The 21,662-nt window shown below is 41.9% G+C and overlaps 1 protein-coding gene across 1 annotated transcript; it reads right to left on the bottom strand.

Annotated features, from left to right (window-relative positions):
• Positions 1 to 9,469: 9,469 nt before the first annotated feature.
• Positions 9,470 to 21,437, bottom strand: MDH1 (malate dehydrogenase 1). Its single transcript, XM_030448577.1, has 9 exons — positions 21,123 to 21,437; positions 15,754 to 15,852; positions 15,332 to 15,428; positions 14,166 to 14,341; positions 12,699 to 12,821; positions 12,392 to 12,568; positions 10,719 to 10,832; positions 10,416 to 10,505; positions 9,470 to 10,117 (listed from the first exon to the last, which is right to left on the bottom strand). Exons 1-9 carry the CDS (start codon positions 21,123 to 21,125, stop codon positions 9,992 to 9,994), a joined length of 1,005 nt encoding a protein of 334 aa, XP_030304437.1. The 5' UTR covers positions 21,126 to 21,437; the 3' UTR covers positions 9,470 to 9,991.
• Between the last annotated feature and the right edge of the window lie 225 nt (positions 21,438 to 21,662).

Raw genomic sequence — 21,662 nt, 5'->3', positions numbered from 1 at the left:
AGCCTGCTTGTCTATTTGTGCAATGTAGAGATTAATTGCCAAAAAAGCCAATCTCACCTCCTGTGACTTTTCAGAAAGAAATGGGAATCGCTGGTAACTCTCCACCCCACTAGCTAAAGCAGCACTAGAATAATATTTAATGTACTCAGGGTGCTCCAAAGTCAGGTGTTGTCTTGCCTGAGCTCCCTCCATCTTCCCAGGTATTTCCAGTTGTAGAGATCAACAAGCCCAAACTCCAAGAGGGTCATGGCTCATCCACATGGCTCATCTCCTCCATCTCCCCCCTGGAAGGCAGGGCTTTGAAGGTGACTCTCACTGTTCCTCAGGGAGGGCAGATGCTTATCATGGAGCAGGGTACTCAGCTCTGCAGGCATCAACACTGGCACTACCACCAGTCCACACTAAAGAGGTGTTCCCAAACAGTGTGTGGGTTTCTTTAAATAAGGTATTTTGCAAGGATGAGTGATGCTAATCTTCAAGTTTTTGAGGGCCTTAAAAATCCCACAAAAGTATTACAGCCACCTTCACCTGTACTTAACTTCTCTGGCTAGGAGAGAAGAAGTGAATTGGCCAGGGTTACTTGTTTTATGGTCTGCTCTTCAGGTGGATGAGCTTTCCTTCTCTGCTTGCCTCTCACACAAATGTCACCTGGTGCAGGGTCACCCTGTCTTCTCCAAAGTGCTTGGAAGAAAACTCTGTGACTGTGTCCTTAATAGCATCCTCCAGCTGGCACTTTCAACTTGTTTTGCAAATTTCAGCAAAAGAGAGCTGAGAGGCTGTGGCTGCTGAGGTTATCTGGCTGCTGTTGGCTAGGATGTCTCCTGCAGAGACAGCAGCAGAACTAGTTTTCTGAATTTCTAACTCGATCCCAAGTGCTGTTCCAGATTAGTAATGGAAAAGAGGGTCACCAGCAGGGGTAGCACCAAGTTTCTAACACGTTTCTGGATTTTATTCTCCTTGACAAGGAGAAGCCACCTTTCAAATGGACATGTCCTCCTTTGGATGGAGGCAGATGTCCATCCTGATGGGAATGAGAGCTAGCAAATACTTCTGTCCAAGAGTTCTCTGGGCCCCTAGACATTTAACTGCAGAATTAGAAGAACATTTGTCTTTCTTCCAGTCAAGAACTGAAATTCTCCTGACTCACAGGTTGAGGGGAAAAAATTCCTCCTAGTGTGACTCCCTCTCTACTAGCTCCATCTGGAGGCTCCAAAAAAAATTTGCGTTGTAAAACTATTTTTATTTATTTTTTTATTTATTTATCTGTTTATTTAGGATTTAAGGCTGTTTTGGCATTGAAAACCACCAATGGTAAAAAACACTGAGGCAGCAGGAGCTGCGGGGGCAGAAAGCTGTCTCTGCTGCTCTCTGTCCAGCTAAGCAGAGCCAGAAGCACTATTTACCATCCAGCTCAAGGACCTTTTTAAAAAATACTTAACTTGACACTATCCTTGGATGAATAACAGCATAGCCAACTATTCAAGAAAATTCTCATCAGGGATACATACACTGTCCTCTTCCAAAGGAGGAGTTGCAAACTACAACCCTTTTGTCTGTACTTGAACAGATCAAGGTAAAGAAAGGCTCTCCAAATCTTGTTCCACAAGCATCTAGGTGCAGAGGGAAGCGGCAATGCCAAACCGATGGAGAGCAGGGCATGAAGCCACTCTAAGATCTCCTTTTCTCCAAGGTTTTCCTGTTTAGGAACAACCTGCACAAAGACTGTCTGTCTTTGGAGTTGTATTTCCCACTCTTGCTGCTGGTGAGGCAGCCATCCCAGGAAGTTGCAATTGCTTCTCCATCAGTCGACCTCCTGGGCAAAACTATCTCATCACTAGCAATGTCATTTGCAGGCGTAAGATGCATCATGATTGTTGGCCAGTGATGATCTGGGGAGAGAGACACAAAGAGAGAATTAGGAAGAAACCTCCTGATAAAGAAGAGCAAATTTTAATTGGCAAATTATTCCAAAAGTTGGATACAACTAGCTAGAGCAGCACTAGAATAATATTTAATGTACCCAGGCTGCTCCAAAGTCAGGTGTTGTCTTGCCTGATGTCCATCCAGTGTGAGACAGGATGTTGCCCAATCTATTTTTATCTTCTCTAGCTGATAATAAGCCCATGCTGAAAGCTCTTGTCAAATTAACCCGCTGCTCTTGAACTCTGAGTCTGCAAACAGCTGGGCAGTGACATGTCTGTTAGTTTAAACTATTCTAGGAAATAATCTGACCTTTAATGTAAACTCACCTTCCTTATCTTTCCCTATCCTGTCGCAATTATGGAACGTAAGCAGGAATGGCATCTCTCTCCTTGCCTGCCTGACCCTTGTCCCAATGCTGACTGCAAGCTGTCCCTTGCTGAACTCCTGTCCCTCTTCATGAGGCTCAGGCTTTCAGCTTGATGGTGAAGCTTGCTGCTGCTTGGGTCACTGGAACTCACTGCCTCTCTGTACAGCTGCTGTGCAATCCTCAGCCCAAAGACATGCTCCCCTCCTGGGATGCTTGCCTCTAGTACACAGGGATCACTGCAACAAGGGTGTATCCATGAGATAAGCACCTTCTGATGGACAAAAGTGTATCCTCTCACCTTTTCCTTCCTACTGAGCTGTCTCCCCTGGTTTTTAGCCCCAGTGGACCTCTGTATTTTCACTCATCTAACATATCCTGCCTTGCTCCATTCTCAATCCAGATGGGAGTGCTGGGCATTGCTGATACAATGCATTGCTAATACATCCCCATGTCCCTGTGGTAGATGTGCACAACACAGCCACGCCTGTCATGGCTTATGTTTACTTTGGAGTCAATCTCCCTTTTTATGCCAGAAAGAAATATTAACCTTGCCTCAGGAAGTTGTTTGTTTTTTTCCACTCAGAAAACACAGAGATACTTTGAGAGGTTAATTCTTTCCTACAGCCTTTTCACTGAGGATTAAAATTCATTCTTCCCCATCTTCCTTGGCTCTTTGCTCTTTGGAGTCCCTCTGAATGCAGTTTCATTCTTTCTTCTAGAAAGAACTTGCCTTTGAAGAAGTGTGGGTTTTTTTTCCCCCCAAGAACTGAAGGTCTGACTGGACATTAGCACCACAAGCCCACGCTCATGGTGCCGAGGAAGTGGCACATCCTCTGTCTAAAATCCCACTGAACAGCAAGCTTACATCTGGGGCTTTTGTGCAAGCCCGCTGGCGCAAGTGGCTCAGCTCACACTGTGCTCTCCTCAGTCAGGCATCCTCACACACACAAAAGTGCATCTGTTGTCAGCTCAGCATGCAGAAGAGATTTAGCTAAAAATACTTATTACTCTTTCTTCCAAGCTGAAAGCCCAAATGTTGTCTGTCTCCCCCTCCGAGGAGTGTGCAAGCACAAAGGTGTGGGCAGTTTCCTACTGCCACCTTTCCAACCAAGAGAAGCAGCACTGTCTGAAGGAGAGATGATGGCTTTGGGTGGCCACGTGAGGCAGCATTTATTGTGGCACTCAAAATTTGCAGCTTGCTGTTTTTCCCCCAAACAATCCACTTCTGTTGCTGCCTTTACTTTCTTGTAAAATCGGTTTTCAGCCAGACTATTAAGGCTCCATCAGTGGGCTTTCAGCAGGGGTTCAAGTTGCTCCTGAAATAACTCCCATGCTGGTTTATTAGTGGCTTTCTAAATCTGTTTCAAGCTTTTGAAGGATTCTGTTCCTACTGGCTTAGGAAATAATCATATAAATACATTATTTTGTGTGTTTTTTCCTAGGTTCACATCAGCCAAGGTGTATTGTTGATCTTATTTTAAAATGACTTAAGCCACCTGTGTTTGCTGAGAAACACTTGTGGATGAGAAACCAAATTAAATATTTGAATATAATCAGTGAAAATTTTACAATGGAGGGCTATGCAGGATCTCTGGAAAGCACCACTCTGTGGCTTCACAAATACTGATTTTGTTTACAAAATAGAGCCCAAAATCTAGCAAACTGCAATTCATATTGTCTCAGCCTCTGATTTAGCCTCAGTGTTTTGCCTTTCCACGTGTATGTGTGCACTGATGCTGCTGAGCAGCGTGCTGAGGGACACAGAGTTCAGCTCAGCACCTCAGTGAAGCCAGCCTGGAAATACCCCCTCAGGTATGTGCCTGATCTTTTACCACTGATACAACAAATGAAAGCTCACCTTCATCCTATGTATTACTAGTTGTCTGCTACCATGAAATCTTGTCTGCTTGATCTGTGCAACCTAGGCTTCTAAGGACAGCCAAGCGGTTCCTTTGAACGGCAGAGAGGTTTTCCATCATGCTCTGATCAAGGGAGAATGAATGTGTGTGTGTATGGATGCACACAAGGTGTTAGTGCCTTACACCTGGAAAGCAGAAGTCACCTCTTCCCTCAGCCAAGCTGCTCAGTCCCAGCTTTGCTCTTCAGTCGTGATACTGAGGGTAAAGAGAGGGAGCAGGTACTGCAGGAGCAGGAAAGCCTGAATTTGGGGCTTTCGGCCATGGTGAGGAACGGAGTTGTTACAGTGTGAAGTCAACACATCTGAGAAGTCCTAAGAATCCGTGTAGTGTGAAACACTCTAAGCCTCAGATACAAGCTGGCTTGAGTTGAGCTTTTAACACGTTTAAGCAACAAATCACTCCCAGGTGTACGAGGACTATGTTTCTTGGTAGAAAGTAGCTAAAGGTGTTTGTGCAAACCCTGATTAACTACAAATCACTTGATGATCGTGGTTAGCAGACTTGGAAAAAGAAAAGAATCTGTGCCATTACTGCCCAGAGAGGTTGTGGAGTCTCCTTCTCCAGAGACTTTCGAAATCCACCTGGAGGCATTCCTGTGTGGCCTGTGTTATCCTGCTAGACCTGCAGTTGGACTAGCTGGTCTCTATAGGCCCCTTCCAAGTCCTAACATTTTATGATTCTATGAAATAAATTTTTAGTAATAAATGAAAATACACAATAAAAGATTCTGTAAGCCAAAATATTGGGTTTATTTCTAGGGAAGCTGAAGACTGCCTCTCTATCTGAAATTATTTACCTGCAGTTACAGTATTTCATATGATTGCTCAGCCTCTGATACAACAGCACTTGTCATGCCCCTCTGCAAAGTTGCCACTGAAAAAGTTGTTGGAATATTTTTTTCAAAAAACTTGATATTTTAACACAAAATGTTAGTATTTTCAGTTGCAAGTTGTTCTGTTTGTGTAAGTTCTTCTGTCATTTCAACTGATCTAAAGCTATCCTCTAGGATTTGCTATTTGGAAGGCAAAATGTGTCTGGAAATGTAAATAAGTCCCTAAACCACAGTTAATGGGGAGAAAAATAAACAAAAAAGGAGAAAAAAATACGTAATCTGATAAACCCTTCCAGGACAACTTCCTTGTTTTGCAAATCTGGTGCTTTGACAGCACGCTGCATCTCTTTTACTTGCCAAAAAAGTTATCTTGTCTTCCCTTATGCAAAGTGAGATTCAAATCCTATTGATTTGATTTGACATAATGCCTTATAGGTATGCCCAGGGTGCAAATATCTGTGGTGAGCATCAGCAGAATGTTGATTTAGATTAATTTGTAAGAGCTAGTTTCCAGCTTCACCAGAAGTCTCTGTAAAAATCAGCAGGAATAGCTGCAGCAGGGGTACAACAATGTGAGACAAACCTGAAATTAATTATCTGTTCATTTGGGGAAAAGCCTTATTTCTTCTCTGTATCGTAAGAGTTCTTGCTGGGAATTGAAAGCTGTGAAGAAATCACAAAGATCAGCTTAGCCAGGCTGCCTGGTACAGCTTTCACTAGCAGGAAGGGTAGGATTTGAAGAGGGTGGGTCTGTTCAGCCTTGAGAAGAGAAGGTTTAGGGGAGACCTTATTGTGATGTTACAGTACTTGAAGGGCAGCTACAAAAAAGATAGAGAATCCCTCTTTATAAGGAGTCACATGGACAAGACAAGGGGCAATGAGCAATGGGCAAAATTCCATTTGAACACAAGAGAAAAATATTTCACTATGAGGACAGTCAGACATTGGAACGGTCTTCCAGGAAAGTGGTGGATTCCCCCACTTTGTGAAGTTTTAAGTCCAGCCCGACAGGATGCTGATATATACATATATAAACAATAATATTAGAAGGGTTGGGTCAGATGATCCTTGAAGTCCCTTCCATGGTTTGAGGTCTGGATTTTCCAGGCACTCCATAACAAGTCATGGCAGTCATGCTGAACAGCTTCCAATCTTCCCTGGGAGCCTTCCTATGACACCCAGACTCAGCCAGGAGCCCTAAGGTTCTCAGCAGCTTCATCTAGAAAGTTTCCAGAGGTAGATCTGACAATTTGAATCTTAATTTCCCCTGGGATTCATTTCTCAAAAAATGTTTGTATGAACTCATTTGGGAGTTTCTATTTGATGTCCTAACTTTTGTAGTGTAACGAGGCAACCAGGTGCCACTAATTGCCAGGGAGTGAGCATGAGCTTGTGTCAAGCCCACCTGTGCCCAATTAGGGTGGGCCCCAACTGCGCATGAGCAGGACCAGGGGGCCAATAAAAGGTGAGGCCTGAGACACAGGCGGGGCTCACTCCTGAGCTAGCCAGCAGAGAGATCAGTCGCTCTCAGAGCAACAGCACCGATCCAGGCTAGTCAACCCTGTGGGCTATAGGCTCGGAGCACTGTTTGTGAGTCTCTGCTGGAACACCTGGTTGGACCTTGAAGCGCCGTGCCCTAAAAGAGGTTCGTCTTGCTACAAACTTTTGTTCTCCTGAGGAAGTAATCAGCAAGTAAAAATGATGTGAAAATCCTTCCTGCACAGAAAGTACATACTGAAATTAGGCTCTTCAGTAACTAAAGAATAACTTTTAATATTTAAGCATTTAAGCTTTTTTAAAAAACACAGTTGTGAATATAACCAGTGCCTTTCAACTACATAGGTCAGAAGCTGTTTGGTGCAAACACCTGCTCAACACAGGGCTAACCTATATGTGGTTGCTCAGGGCCATCTCCAAGGATGGAGCTTCCACAATCTGGTTACTTCACTATTTGATACTGAAGATACAATAGTCAGATGCCATAAATCAGTTTCTGGTGTTCCAACGTCTGTGTTCATTGCCTCTTGAACATCTATTGTGTGTCATGGAGTCTAGCTCTGCTTTCTCTGCACCCTCCCATCATGTAGTCGTTGACAAGAAGATCTGAGGGCATTTTCTTCTCCAGGATGAAGAAAACCAGCTCTCAGCCTCATCAAGTACATCATGTCCTCCAGCCCACACACACACTCAAAAAAACCCAAACCCAACCACCACCACCAAGAAAAAGAACCACAGTACAGAAACATATCAGTGAAGAGAAAAGTACTTCATTCTTTAAGTCTGGAGCAGCAATGTGCAAGTTTCCTCTTGTACTAGAGAACTTCAACAGTCTGAAAGGCTGAAGCAGCAGATATTTTTATATGCTACCTACTACAAGAAGAGCTAAGCACCCTGCAGAAGTGGTGCAGGCCATACAAAGCAGCACAAGCCAGAATAATGAAACATAGCTAAACACAGCAGGATGCAATCTCTCAAATATAAAAACTGGAAAAAGTAGAACAGAGGGCAAAAGAGTTCAAAAACATGAATATAAAGAATATCTGTTACTTGCTAGCTTGAGAGTTTGTAAGTAGCAGGCCAGTAGTTAAGCATGCACAGTCAACGAGCAGAGAGATTTCCTGTTGAATTGCTTCACATAAGTTTGGAAGAAACACAAACAGTACCTAAAATTTGTAATATGAGAGGAGTAAAATGTAGATTCAAGTGTTGAGGAAGTAAATACATAAGAGTTTACCAAGTACTGAGGTTAATCATGCAATTACTCTGACACACCAAGTGTTACATGCATCACCTTACAAGAAGCAAGTTGCCTCCTGGAGAAGACTGCTTTAAAACAAATATCAAAAAACCCTGCAGAGCCAGATCTTCTGGATTAATTCTTTAAAGCTTCTTCCCTACATTGTGATGTTTCTGAAGGTATGGCATAAAATGTATTGAACCCTTCAGGATTTATTAAATCTTATTTATGGATTTCAGACACAGATGTGTGCTCATTACTTTACTTAGCCTGTAGCCTTTTTAAACTGAGTAACAGCGTGCACTGTAGCTATCTCCTGTAACATGCACTGTACAATGTATTGTCTTAAAATAAGCTGTAGCTTGGTAATTACTGGAATGAATTCCTTAGGTCCCTGGGTTCATGTTGAAAAGAGATTTTACGGACTTGTATAAAACACCAGAAGGCAGTCATCACACTGGCAGCTTTCCTTATCTCCCTAATTTCTGCAGAAGTTCCCAAAGTGTCATGAAAAGACAGACTCATGAATTTTTCTTATCATTTCTTCACAGCTAAACTCCAAGGGGCTTAGAGAAATGTGAAAAACAGTGAAAAAATATGGTGTATATAGTTTTGTCTGTTTCTAAGACTGCAAGAATGCCCAAGTTCTTGCAATAGCTGCTTTGTAAACATTCAAGGCATTCACTTACTGTGCCCTGCATCCATCTGGCCTGTGCTGCAGCACATTCCCATTTTCTGAAATGCTTGTTTGCCCTTTCAACTATTCATGGATAGTAAATTTTTGCTACTTCATTGTCACTGTACTTAACCACTACAGTAATGTTCTGAGAGCAGACTTGCTTTTAAAGATAAGCTTACTGATGTTTGCTGATGTATTTCATATTCTAGTTGATAAACCCTCAAAGAAACCACTCAGTTCAACTTTTTAAATTTGTCCTAGTCCTCATTTAAGGACAAAGAAAGTGAAATGAGATTACTCCAGATATGGGAGACCCAAGATTTACTTTAGTAAAAGTCAGAAACACTTACATTGGAACTGGACAAGATGAAAACTTAGCCCTGATATGAGTAAAGTCCCATTACTCTGCAAACTTCAGGTGCTTAGAAAACAAACAGAGCAGGTAGCACATCTAAGAAATTCCCAGACCAACAAACCTAGCCTAAATCCCTTAAATCTACCCAAGGTGGACTACTACATTAGGAACAGACAAAGCAGAGTCTAGGTGAAGAGTCACAGCAACATTCACCAGTGTGTTTGTAAAGGAATCATTACAGCACAATATATTTGAAAAAGCTTCCTGAAGTTGTTTGTAGGCTGCACTAGGAAAATTCTCAAGCAAGTGTATTAACCTCACTTGGTCTTAATCAAGTGATTCCTCATCACGTGGGACAAGAGGCTTTGAAGCTACAATCAAATTAGTACTGAGCTATATGACCAAGATTGCTTTTGAACTGTAGTGTTAGAACACAAATCCGCCTTCAGGCTTTTGTGTCTGATGCTTAAATAAAGCAATTTTGCCTGAGAAAGACAAACAGAAGTGCTAGTTATCAATAAAGCCTCTTGAGACTAGTTTGCCCCAGTTTCTTAAAACAGGCCCTCAGGGGCTTGATTTCTTCTTCTTATGTTGTCTAATCAAATTCTGCTAGTAGACTAAAACTAAAACATGCAAATAAAGTGCAACAGACTACTCTTAGCCATTATGTGATTAAACATCTTTTAATATTTCTACTGACAAACACTGTAAGCATAACCAGAGTGTGCAGTATATACTTGGAGTCTGTCCAGTGATAGGCTTGACTGAACCACTGGTTCAAGGAGAATTATTGGCATTCTAATTTCATTCTCAGTTGAGCCATAGGATGCTGAAGTGGTCACAAACTACGATGTGTCCAATAGTGCCAAATTCTAATCAAACCTCTGATTGTGCGTTAATAGCCATGGCCCAGGCAAACCATTACTCTGGATCATATACAGAAAGCAGCTAGTACTGAAGAGACAGAAGTTTGGTCAACAAACTAGTTTTACTTCTCTAATCATCTTTTTTTGCTAATAACTCAACAGGCACAACAGTACCAGTAAGCATGTGAGCTTTAAAATGAACAATTGCCACAGACAGTTGACTTCAATACAGTAACAGTGTTTGGTAGCAGACTCAGAGACGACTTTTAGATTCTTCCACTGTTAAGTGATTGTGTATTGCTTCATCAGGTAGTCATGCACTGGAGAGGAATTCCACAGCAGTCTCCTTCTCTTCAGTTAATTCCTTAGCAGTCAGATCCATCTTCTCACGAGAAAAATCATTGATAGGAAGGCCCTCAACAAACTTCCAGGTCTTGTCCTGTTTGAAAACACAAAAACACTGCAGAGTAAGAACCAGAATTGATGCTCTTAAAAAACTCATCAGGCAGAAGTTAATTTTGTTTTCAGATAAAGAATACAACCAGCACCAGCTAGCCATGTAAGATTGTACTTTTCTGTCAGTACTTACTTGACAACCACCACAAAATAGTGAAAAGACTGCTAAACCCCTCACATCCCAGCCCCTACAGTCCATAATAAAAGCACAGCTGTTAACCAGCTCATACAACAGTTCAAGTCTCACACAAGATACTTAGACTTAAATACAGTCTCGTTACCTTAATCACAACAGGGAATGAATATAGCAAGTCTTCAGGAACACCATAAGAGTTGCCATCAGAAATGACTCCCATGGAAACAAACTCTCCCTGAAAACAGAAGAGAAAGGGATAAATATATTTCTCACTGCTAGAAGCAAGCAAAGTTTTAACTTACAATACACCGTACCTCCTGTGACACATTTTATTCCAGAAAAAGAGAGACTGTTCCCCCTTTCAACACAGATACACTTGAGGTCAAAGATATGGACATGTAATCAAAGCATTAGGCAAACAAGCACTTACTCAAGACCAACATCTTACCGCTGGGGTGCCAAACCAGATGTCCCTCACATGATCACAGATGGCTTTGGCAGCAGACATGGCACTGGACAGCTTCCTAGCCTTAATAACCGCTGCTCCACGTTGCTGAACAGTCTGCAATTAAAAAAAACATCCTAAGTTGTAAAGCAGCAAAATCTTGGCTTAGTCTAAACACTGTTAGTAAATGCCACATGGAAAGATTGCCTTACAAGCATTATTTAAATTTCATCAGTCAAGATACAGTTCTATCACTAAATGAACATGGCACATAATTCAAAAGATAATCTAGAAGATTTTTGCCAAAACAAGAACATAATGGAATTATGGCTCATTTCTTAATACCTACATTACATCTAGCAGCCCACTAATTTTTCATACCAATCAGACCTTTCAAGGTTTTACCACCAAAAGACTTCATGTACATCAACAGTAACAGATGTCTCAGAGCAACACTGGCAAGTACCTTTTTTTTTTTTTTCTCCCTCAATACCAATGTGAACTACTTGCTGGTCTCAATCCTATGATATTTAACACAAAATTAATTTGATTCCTGAAGATAGCTGAACCTACCTCCCTATGCAAGTTTACATTTAGAAATTTTGTACTTAAAGAGCTGCATTTCTTAGAATTAGAAGAGCTGCTCAAACGTTTTGTTTTTTTTTTTCTTTTTAAAAAGTTTTGTTAAGGGTGTAAGCCAATCAGATGCCAATCTAGAAAGCAGGAATTACAACATCTCCCTATTTTAGGCAAAGCATGTACCTAGAAGGCCAAACCAGTATCCTGCCTTGGTCACACAAGATACAGCAGGATCAGGGATAGGTCTCTGCTACACTGTGCATCATGAACTTTGTTACCAGCCTGCAATCATTTATTCTGTAGCAACAAGCACAAAGTGGAGCAAGCTGTATCTAACAAGATGACCATAGAGAATGGTCATATGACAGAACACAGCCTCAGTCCCAAGCTAAAGGTGCCCTGGCTAAGATACAGCACCTGGCTGTCAGCATGCCAGTAACACTGCAATACCAAGGCAAGTACAGCTGCCTGGGAGTCACATTCATCAGGGGCTTTCAGTAATCATTGCTTTATTTTATTTTGCATTTAGGTAGCCTGTGCTCTTGATCAATTAGTACCATTATTTGGTTTCATTACACTACATTATTATTTATTACTACCCTCAATCAAAACATTTGCAGGTGTCTTCTAGATTTTTCAGATTACTTTTCAAAAACACTGCAGACAAGACCACAGACTTAGATTTGAAAAGCGTGTGCACGCGTGTACCTAGGCAAAGTTAATGAGCTTTTTTTGGTGGCTGGGGAGTAGGAAACAGATCATCCTACTTTATTTACAAAGCTACCCCCAGAAAAGTCACCACAGTGAGCCATCAATGATGCTTGTGTGTCAGATGTGTACTATGATGAAAAATTCTCAGTGAATCACTTTAGCACTCCAAATGGCTTTTTCTAGTAGTACTTGCATAAGTTTCATAATGCTTTTAATTTTTCAAGAGCAAATAACTGATAGAGATAAGCTATCTATAGATTACTTTTTCTAGGGAGAGAGGAAGAGCTACTTTACTCCATCATTTATATAGTTTACAACTTAATATTAAAAGTTAGGAGAAAGCAGAATCACAGACTGACCATTTAAAAAAAGCACCAAGATCTTACCTGGATAAAGTCTCCCTTCAGCCAGCTGTCGTTTTTTATAGCTTCATAAACTCCAACTTCCTTTCCTTTCATATTTACCTTCGCATGGTTAACATCTGGATACTGAGTGGAGGAGTGGTTGCCCCAGATGATGACATTCTTCACATCATTAGCAGTCACACCAAGTTTCAGAGCAATCTAATCAGAAATTGAATGTCACTTGTATTAACTTCAATTTCTCAATTCAAAAGCTTCTCTGAAAGCACCGCTCTGTTTCTGTTTAGCAGAGACAACAGAAAGCATTCTACTTTGCATAGGTCCTTCATACCTGAGACTTAGCTCTGTTGTGATCCAAACGAGTTAAGCAGCTGAAGTTCTCCTTTGGTATGGATGGGGCTGACTTTGATGCAATCAGGCAGTTAGTATTTGCTGGATTCCCAACTACCACGACCTAAAAATGAAAAAGAGGAAGGGAAAAGTGCAAAGATGAAGAAGCTATTTCTGATAAATAGCTCACTCAAGTGAAATACATAACTTTTTTAGAGTTTCTTTGAAGGCAAAGCCAAGTTTTATAAATCTTGCTGTTGTCTTTAACAAGATTTTTTGAAATGTATGCATTGTTCATAGACACTGAGTGATTTATAACTGCACAGAAAAATATTTTCTAGCTAGGTACCTTTATAATTTGACACTGAAATGTGAAAAAGACTTCTAGGGAGATCTACACACTGACCCACAGCCCGGCTTCAAACCCTAAGCTACTAGATACAGGGAAAGCCTAACAAACACAGTAGTGGGCCCACGGTGAATTCACCATCATCTTTTAAAGAGTTCCTAGACTGACCACCACCACTGCTTTATATAATTGCTTTATAATTAAGAAAGCCAAAACCATTACTTATCTCAATGTTCATAGCCAGTTAGAAGTAAAATACTGCCTGAACTTAGATCAATTTTTCACTATGGAAAACTGGTTTTCATTCACCCTTCATCTACTAAAGTGCCTCAAATGATTAACGTCAAGCTCCACATACTCTCAGTCACACAAGTTAATCAGCAAGCCTCCCTTTGTTTTCCCCCTTTTGAAAGCCAGTTCAGTAATTTTTCCATTACTCTGCAATAGTTATATTGATAATTTTTACTCCAACTGTATAAAGAAGCAAACACGTCTTTAGAAGCAGTAGGAAGTTCATCAGCAGAGGAAGTAGACATTAAAAAGTCAGTTACAAAGCACAGTTGGAGTCTGAGTCTGAGATTAAGAGCAGTAGGAGACCAGCCACATGATCCCATTAACTGTGCTGAAGGAATCTGAGAGAGAACAATTAAAAGCTTCCAATGCTCCAAAGACCAAGAAGCAAGCAACCTAAATAAAGCCCATTTTTTGTGCAGCTCTGATTCCATATTGATACTGAAGTTAAGGGTCATTATGTTAAAACCACAGATGGATATGAAGGAGGCAGCTGCATGTACGTAATTCAGTTCTCCCAGAGAACAGATAATGAGCAGAGAACTGCTTTTAATATTTTATCTAGTTGTTTTTCTTTCTCTTCAGAAATTTTGGTAACCAGTTCAGAGTATGTAAATTACAGCAGCATAACATACAGCTTACCTTTTTCACCAAAGGAATTAAGGACTAAATCATCTACCTGTTTATTATACTATATCTCACCTAACCTTAAATGTGGTGTATTTTCCACAGCTTATGGAAAGGCTCCTGTTTGCACAGTATCATTCTGCAATGTATTTAGATCTCAACATAACTTGTCAACTTTTTAAATTCAGTTTCTGTATTCACCTTGACAGTCTTTTTGGCATACTTGTCCAGGGCTGAGCCCTGAGCCTTGAAAATTTTCACGTTTGCTTTGAGTAAATCCTTCCTCTCCATGCCCTCCCTTCTTGGCATGGAGCCAACCAGAATTGCTACGTCAAGGTCTTTGAATGCAACTTCCTCCTTGTCTGTTGGAACAACCTCTAAAAAACCAAACAAACAAACAAAAAAAAAAAAGGGAGGGGAAAAATAATCAAAAAACAATGAGGACAAGTACTCATGAAAAGTGTTAACAGGAATATTCTTTGGTTCATAAATAGCATACAATCTGAACTGACAACACCACCCCCTTCCCATTCCAAAAATACCAGTGTACTCATTTGGCTCTAACTCCACAGAGTAGAAATGGTTCACCACCAAGTAATTATACACAAACATTTATCAGTTTTAGATATGAATTCTGAAAACACATGAGGAATCTATGTCAAAAGATACCTTTCATGTTTCTCTCACAACATATATACATACGTATAAATGCATATTATGCACATGGGCTGTTCTTCACTTTCTCAGTATCTTTCTTAGTGGCAAATATCAACACAAGTGAAGTTCTGTCCCTTTAACAATCCAAACTGAACACAGTTTGCTTTCAAGAAGAGCTGGTACCTATACATTTTTAAAGTACTGTAATAATTACAGTACCTTCTGCTGGCTCTCTTTCTTCTGCTTGTTTAGATATATCAGACTTAAACTTGTTTTGATGACTTGATAAGTGATTTCTCAACTTGTGTCTTTATGCAAAAGGTATTTCTAAATACCACAATTTTTGTAATTTCTTTCTTTACTTAGCAAAGGCTTGTAAACATATCTCAAGATTCATTGTTATTTTACCACGAGGCCAGAATGGAAGGCATAAATGCACAAGTAGTTGAATCTCTTGCACACACTGACAACTCAGGATGATATATACCAACACCCAGGTGTCTGGGTGATCTGTTCTTTATATAAAACCCATTTGATTAAATTTTTCCTAGGTTACAACCTCAGCTAAATTATCTTCCACAACATATAAAACCAAGAAAGAATCATCTAATACTTTCTTCTGCTTAACTTCCTGCCAGCTACCAGAACTCATAAATGCAACAGTGGTACTAAAACATCTTATAAATATAAGAAAAATTTCCTTTGGCCACCTCTCAGCAGTGGTAGAGCACAGTCCTGCAGCTCCATCACTACACCTTCCAGCACAGTCATCATAGGGGTGATATCCAGCAGCATAAGAATAAGAGGCTGTAAAGAAAGAAATGGTTTAGTATAAGTTGCACATAATCTTTTTTTAAAATTAAATTGTCTTGTTTTCTGCTAGAAACTCCTATCTTGTGCAAAACTTAAAATCAGCTCACAGAAAACTGAAAAACTTCAGCACAACCAACAATGACAAGCTTGCATAACAAGAGCAGAATTCCACTTTTACCACTTGAAGAACAAACTACTTGCAAATTGGTAAACTATTCTGATGTCTACAAGCAAATAAGTCTCAGAGATTGCAATTCTAACATTAGCTTATTCATTACTGTGGAGCAGAGACAAGAGATAATTCAGCATAGAGAGTTACCTGGTCTTTGCCAAAGACATCTCCCTTGGCAATGCTGTAGAGCAGTGAGTAAGCAATCTGCCCAGCAGCTCCAGTCACCAGGACTCTGATGGGTTCACCCTGCAAGAAAGTTACAGACACTTACACACAGCTACAAAGTGCAGTCTCACACTATTCAGAGGCAGTAAAAATGAACAGTTACTACAGAAATAAGTGTATGATTATCTAACCTGAATGAAAGCAAGTGCCTAAATGTGGACCAGGACCACCTCCTGGGATGACAGTTCTGTTCTGCTAGAACCAGAGGCAATTTATCTGCTTGCTTTCACAGAAACAGACTATGCTTGCAAAAACATCCCTAAGAACTGTTCTTTGATAAGTATCCAAAATGCCAGGAATGACAATCTGTTTGAAAACCACTGGCTTCCTTTTAACAATGCTTTTAGCATCCTTTTTAGCAGAAGGTGTTACAACATGTACCCATTCATTAGATTACCCATTCATTAGATTACCCATTCATACTTAAAACTTAATACAGAAGTTTTAAGAGCTGCCACAGCTCACCACTTTTCAGATGATTTCCATTTTGAGGGCCATTTCCATAAAGCATTTTGAACACTTGCTTGCAACCAAAGAGTTACTGAGTGCCAGGAATCACAGAACCTAGTGAACTTAAAAGTTCTGCCTTCCTAAACTGCTATGCAGCAATTCAACAAATCCACAGACAAAAGCCCCATTATGGACAAACACAGACACAAATATCCATAACACAACTGCACATTGTCAACCTGTCCCAAAACTTCAGAAGACTGCAAGAAGAGTGCCAACACGCTGCCATATTGCAAAGAGGGGGTGAAATGGCTTACCCTATAGCAAAAGGCCATTTTGTTAAGCAGAACCAGAACCTGGGGAACTCCAGAGGTTGAGAAGGGAAAATATGCCAAAACACATTCATAACCCAATATTTTGTAAGCCTGTTTTTTGTATGTCCCTTTTTCCTTAGAGGCAATAGGACTGGAGCAGATTGTAATAGGACAGCAACCAGCAGACTCCGATAAGCCTGCTGGAATCCCAAATCCACTTTTTCAAATAATCAAAAGATGATCAAATAATTAAAAGATGATCAAGAGTAACATCTTCCACATTTAACTATGTCTGAAGTGAATGAATTGCATACTGCCATTATGAAAAGTGTAGCTTTGCAGAGCAAAGGCAAGTTTTTCACTTGGTGCTGCTGGCTCCAGCTGGAATACTGAGTCCAGTTTCAGGTCCCTGAATTATACAGGGACACTGAAAAAGTGGAGAGGGTTTGGGCAAGCACTATTCAGATGGTCGGGGCCCACAGTTCACATACTGTAAGATGAGGCTGAGGGAACTGGGCAGAGTCTGGAAAGCCAAAGAGGTCAAGGGATAATCTAAGAGCAGCCTACTCCTACTTCGAGAAAGGTCACAAAAATAATAAACTCAACCCTGGGAGGTTGCCAAACCTCCCAGTAGTGGCAGCTGCCAGAACATGGGGCAGTGGTTACAAATTAAGAGAAAAATTCTAGATTAGGATGATACTGTTGCACTGGAACAGGGTACCCAGAGAGTGTGCAAACTTCATCCTTGGCAGTATTTAAGATCCAGATGAAAAAAAAAGGTATGACCTGCCTGAGGAGTAACAAAAGCCTTGCTGTCAGGCTGGACTGGAAAACCTCCAGATTCAGAGCAAGAAAGAGGTCAGACAGGGTGACCTCTAGAGATCTTTCCCAACCAACATGCCTATCACTGATATTTATAGGAAAACCATTTTTGGGATTCTCTCTGCAGAAGGGACAAGCCAAGCAGAGCTGTATCAAGATAACATTGGAGAACTATAAAAATGAGGCCACCTACCCTATTTTACCATGTAGCAAATAAAATGAGAGCATAAGTGATTAAGTTAACTAATGAGCTTGCAGATTTGGACTTCCATATGAGTTTGCCTTCCTTATGGGAATGATTCTTTAAATATTCAATTAAGTGGCTACCAGTTATGGTGTTGGACTGAAGAATTTTCATTTGAACTTGTCCTACTGTGAGTCTTATCCCTCAAACCTCATAAAAACTCCACAGGGAAGGGGAAGAAAAGCAGACAGCCAGTTATGGGCATTTTAAATCTCAAAGCTAGCTCTATTACACTGTTCTTGAGTAGGGAAGTTGCACTGTCCAAGTGTACCATAATGGCTGAATGCTGATGGGCAGTACAGGTTAAGATGCATATCATAGTTTAAAGCAAATTTTTCAGCATGTTGGTAAGGAAAAATCCACACTTTAGTTACACAAAGGGAATGACAAGTACTCTTTTAAGGCAGTTAATCATATCAAGTTAGGAAAATAAGTACTGGAAACTCATTGCACTGCAAAACCTCAGCTTGGCAAAATCCTGTATCAGCAGCACATAAAAAGTGATCCCATGCAGAGCATGCTACTCCAGAAATCACACTGATAACAGCAGAATGAATTTTCTTTGAATTACATGGGGTCTGAAATGAATTTTGAATTGATTTGGAATTTCCAGTGAACAGAGCAAAGATTAGGAAGTTAGGCTTTTTTTCTCTTTTGCAACCTATAATACAATCTAAAGTAGTGTTACAAAAGGGGAAAGTCAAACAAGAATTTTTTCCACTATATGCACTTTAATCTGATTTACAAATCAAAAAAGTTAATCAATCCACTAACATTTGTATGAGTACTTAGCATAACAACAGGAGAGGAAAGGAGTGGGGTATAAAAAAGCAAGAGGACTATTTTTAATTTTTTAAGTAAGACAGACCTAACATTTAGTTCTGCTAAAAAAAAAAAAATTGTTCAGTTATGACTCAGCTTCACCCACTCAAAAACATTGTTTGCTTACTACCATTCTTCCTGTTATTCCCCCATTTGGTTGGGGCTGGAGGAGGGAGGCAGAAACCTAAGCAAAAACAAAGTGAGGAGTATTTACTACCTGTTGTTTTGTTTTTTTCCTCTCCAAGCCTTCAGGATACTGGATTCACACACAAACTTTCCCCAGACTCCCTGTCCCCAGCACCAACTGTGAGCAATTACTATCAAAGAAATTCTCATGCTCCTTCTTGATTCAATAAACTAGATTAACAACACAAAAATGTTGTGCTTCTTACAAACTATAGTTAACTCTCCCTGGAAAACTTGTATCACATACAAAAATTGGTATTGATTAGCATCTGAGGGTATTTTGGTGGCAGGATGGTTACAGAAATGAATAGCTCCCCAGTGGAAGTTGTAGGCTCCACACATTCATGTCCAGGCACTTTAATCCGTGGTTTGGCTCCTGCACTGGGCTGTGATAATAATAAATTTCACACTATGGTAACTACAGAGGTGACCTTTATTCACTCTCAGGTATACAAGAACTAGAGAACAGGTAAAATCACATCTAACCCAGCTATTTAGTTCTAATGCATTCCCCACTTCAAGTACAGGTGATGTATGGTTAAAAATTTTTAGGAAAATGAAGGAATAGTAGAGGTAATTATAAAAAGAAAAGAGAACACTGCAGCCCCAGATACCTCCTCCTTCTAATTCACCAGGCATGTAGGATTTCTTCCCCTCCTAAAATACCACAGAGAAAAGAAAAGCTTCCAACATGAAATCAGGAAGATGTGGACTTCATACCCTCCTGATGAACACACTTCGGCTTAAGATCACAGCACCTAAATTATCTCTGTGTTTACTGACAATGCTAGCAGACCTAAAATATTAGTGACTTATATGAAAATAGCACTGCACTGCAAAACTGATGCAGGAGGCCACAAAAGTAAGAGCATAATATGAAATAACCCACAATCGATCAAATGCAGGAATGATAAAAATCTAAGTCCTGTCTACACAAGCGATGGACTTTTCATTACTGATCACAGCAATAAAAGACCTCTATCCCACCTTGCTTGATAGGAATTCTTTAAGCATTCAAGTCCACCTCCTGAAAAGTCTGAAGCCTGCCTAACAAACTTCCCCTTTGCTCTTCCATCTGTAAAGCAACGTTGTAGCGACAATAAATATATTTGCAAGTGTGGCAGAAAGTATCAGCAAGCCAACTGTGCACTGCAACACCCCCCAGCAGCACTGCAGTTCCTAAGACTGAGTTCCAAAGGAATTCTTTCCTTAACTAATGACCTTGAGACAGGTGCTCTTAAAAAGTTTCTCCATTTCATGTAACTAATAGCACTTGCATCAACAGACACGTGATTTTGTTTCATAAGCTTAAAGAATGTGCCCAACACAAATTATATTCGAATAATGAAATAAGATAGAATCATAGAATTGGCTGGGTTGGAAGGGACCTCAGAGATCATCAAGTCCAACCCTTGAACCATCAAAGTAAACTTCAAACAGAAGCTCTCTTGGAGCAAATTCAAGTCAGCCAATATTTTTGAAAGCTCAAATACAACTTGATGCCTTGGGGGTCACTCCTGGGAATTCGAATTTTGAACAGAAATAAGAGTGAAGAATTAGGATAGGTAGGATTTACAGATTTTATTTTTTCGCACGTAGCTGAAATAACAATCAAAGATGAATGCAAGCATCTTTTCTATAGCAAAACACCAAAAGAAAAGGTTCGAATAACAAAGGATAAAATCCAGGGAAACATGGAGATTTTTTCATCGTTATAAGGGCAAGCAAGGTCCCTTTGCAAGTTTGTGTGTGTGCTATACATGCTATAGAAAAGCAAAGCACTCCAGTTCACCTTGTGTAACCTCAGGACAGAACTAGGACTAAACAAATAGCTGGATTTCTGACAGCAAGTAGGGAATGAAACGAGAGGAAAGCATTTTACAAGCATTTCCCCTTGAACTAACACTGAATTGTACCAAAACCCTCATGCAATTACAGACGCAACACTCCGATCCTCCCCAAGCCACCATCGCCAACCGCAGGGCTCTCCGTGGCGACAGATTTAGGGAAAAGGCGGGATTAAACCTCTGAAGGGCCACCACCGAGCTAGGAGATGTGACCTCCAGCGGGCCAGGGAAGAGGGGGCAGAGACGATGCTGGGCCGGTACTGCAAGGGCCGGGACCGACCCCTAAGTCCCGGGCAGGGAGAAGGTCACCCCGGCGCACCCGCAGGGTCACCCTTTTCCTCACGGGTGCCCAGAACACCTTCAGGTGACCCCCGCGGCCTTGCGGCAGGGGCCCAGGCAGTGAACCTCCCGCAGAAGCCGCCTGGTGAAAAGAGGAGGGGGAGGCGGCGCCATTTCGCAGCCACCTCCGCCGGAGGGGAGCCCCCTGCCCCAACCGCACCGCCTCGGGGGCGCAGCCCAGCCGCCGACCGCCCCTATCCCCCCGTACCCCTGTCCAAGCACCACCTAAAATGGTGCCCCCCCCCCGACCCGGGGAGCGGTACCGACCATGGCTGAGACGAGCGGCGGATCAGGCAGCCCCGAGGTCACCTCTACAGCGCGACTGCGGCCGCGACAGCGCTGCGCTGAGATACCGCGGAGGGGCGGGGCGCACCCACATCGCGCCGCCACCTGGGGACTGTAGTCTCGGCTGCCGCCGACCCGCGCAGCTTAGGACCGTCGGAGAACTACCACTCCCAGCGTGCCTCGGGGCACCCGCGCCTCGCCCCTGGACGCTATTGGCGTGGAGGCGGCGGGGCGGGTGACCCCTCTGCTCCATTCATTGCAGCGCAGCGCGGCGGCCGGAGGGCAGCACAGCTACGCGCCGCTAGGGGGCAGTAGGTGGCGCTCTCCTCTGCGCATGCGCCAGTGAGAGCCGCGTGGGGGGGCCGGGGTGGTGGGAGTGGGGGCGGGGAGAGGCGGGGCGCGCGTGGGAGGAACGGCCCCGCGTGCGTTTGGCGGTGCGCACGCGGCGGGCGCCGCGCGCGTCCAACCCGGGGAGGGGCAGGGGGTGTGAATGGGGGCGTTAGCGCATGCGGGATGGGAGGC

Source organism: Calypte anna, chromosome 3 (assembly GCF_003957555.1).
Source record: "Calypte anna isolate BGI_N300 chromosome 3, bCalAnn1_v1.p, whole genome shotgun sequence".
Taxonomy (NCBI): Eukaryota; Metazoa; Chordata; class Aves; order Apodiformes; family Trochilidae; genus Calypte; species Calypte anna.
Note: the sequence above shows the minus strand (reverse complement) of the source record. Positions and strands in the feature narration are given on the sequence as shown.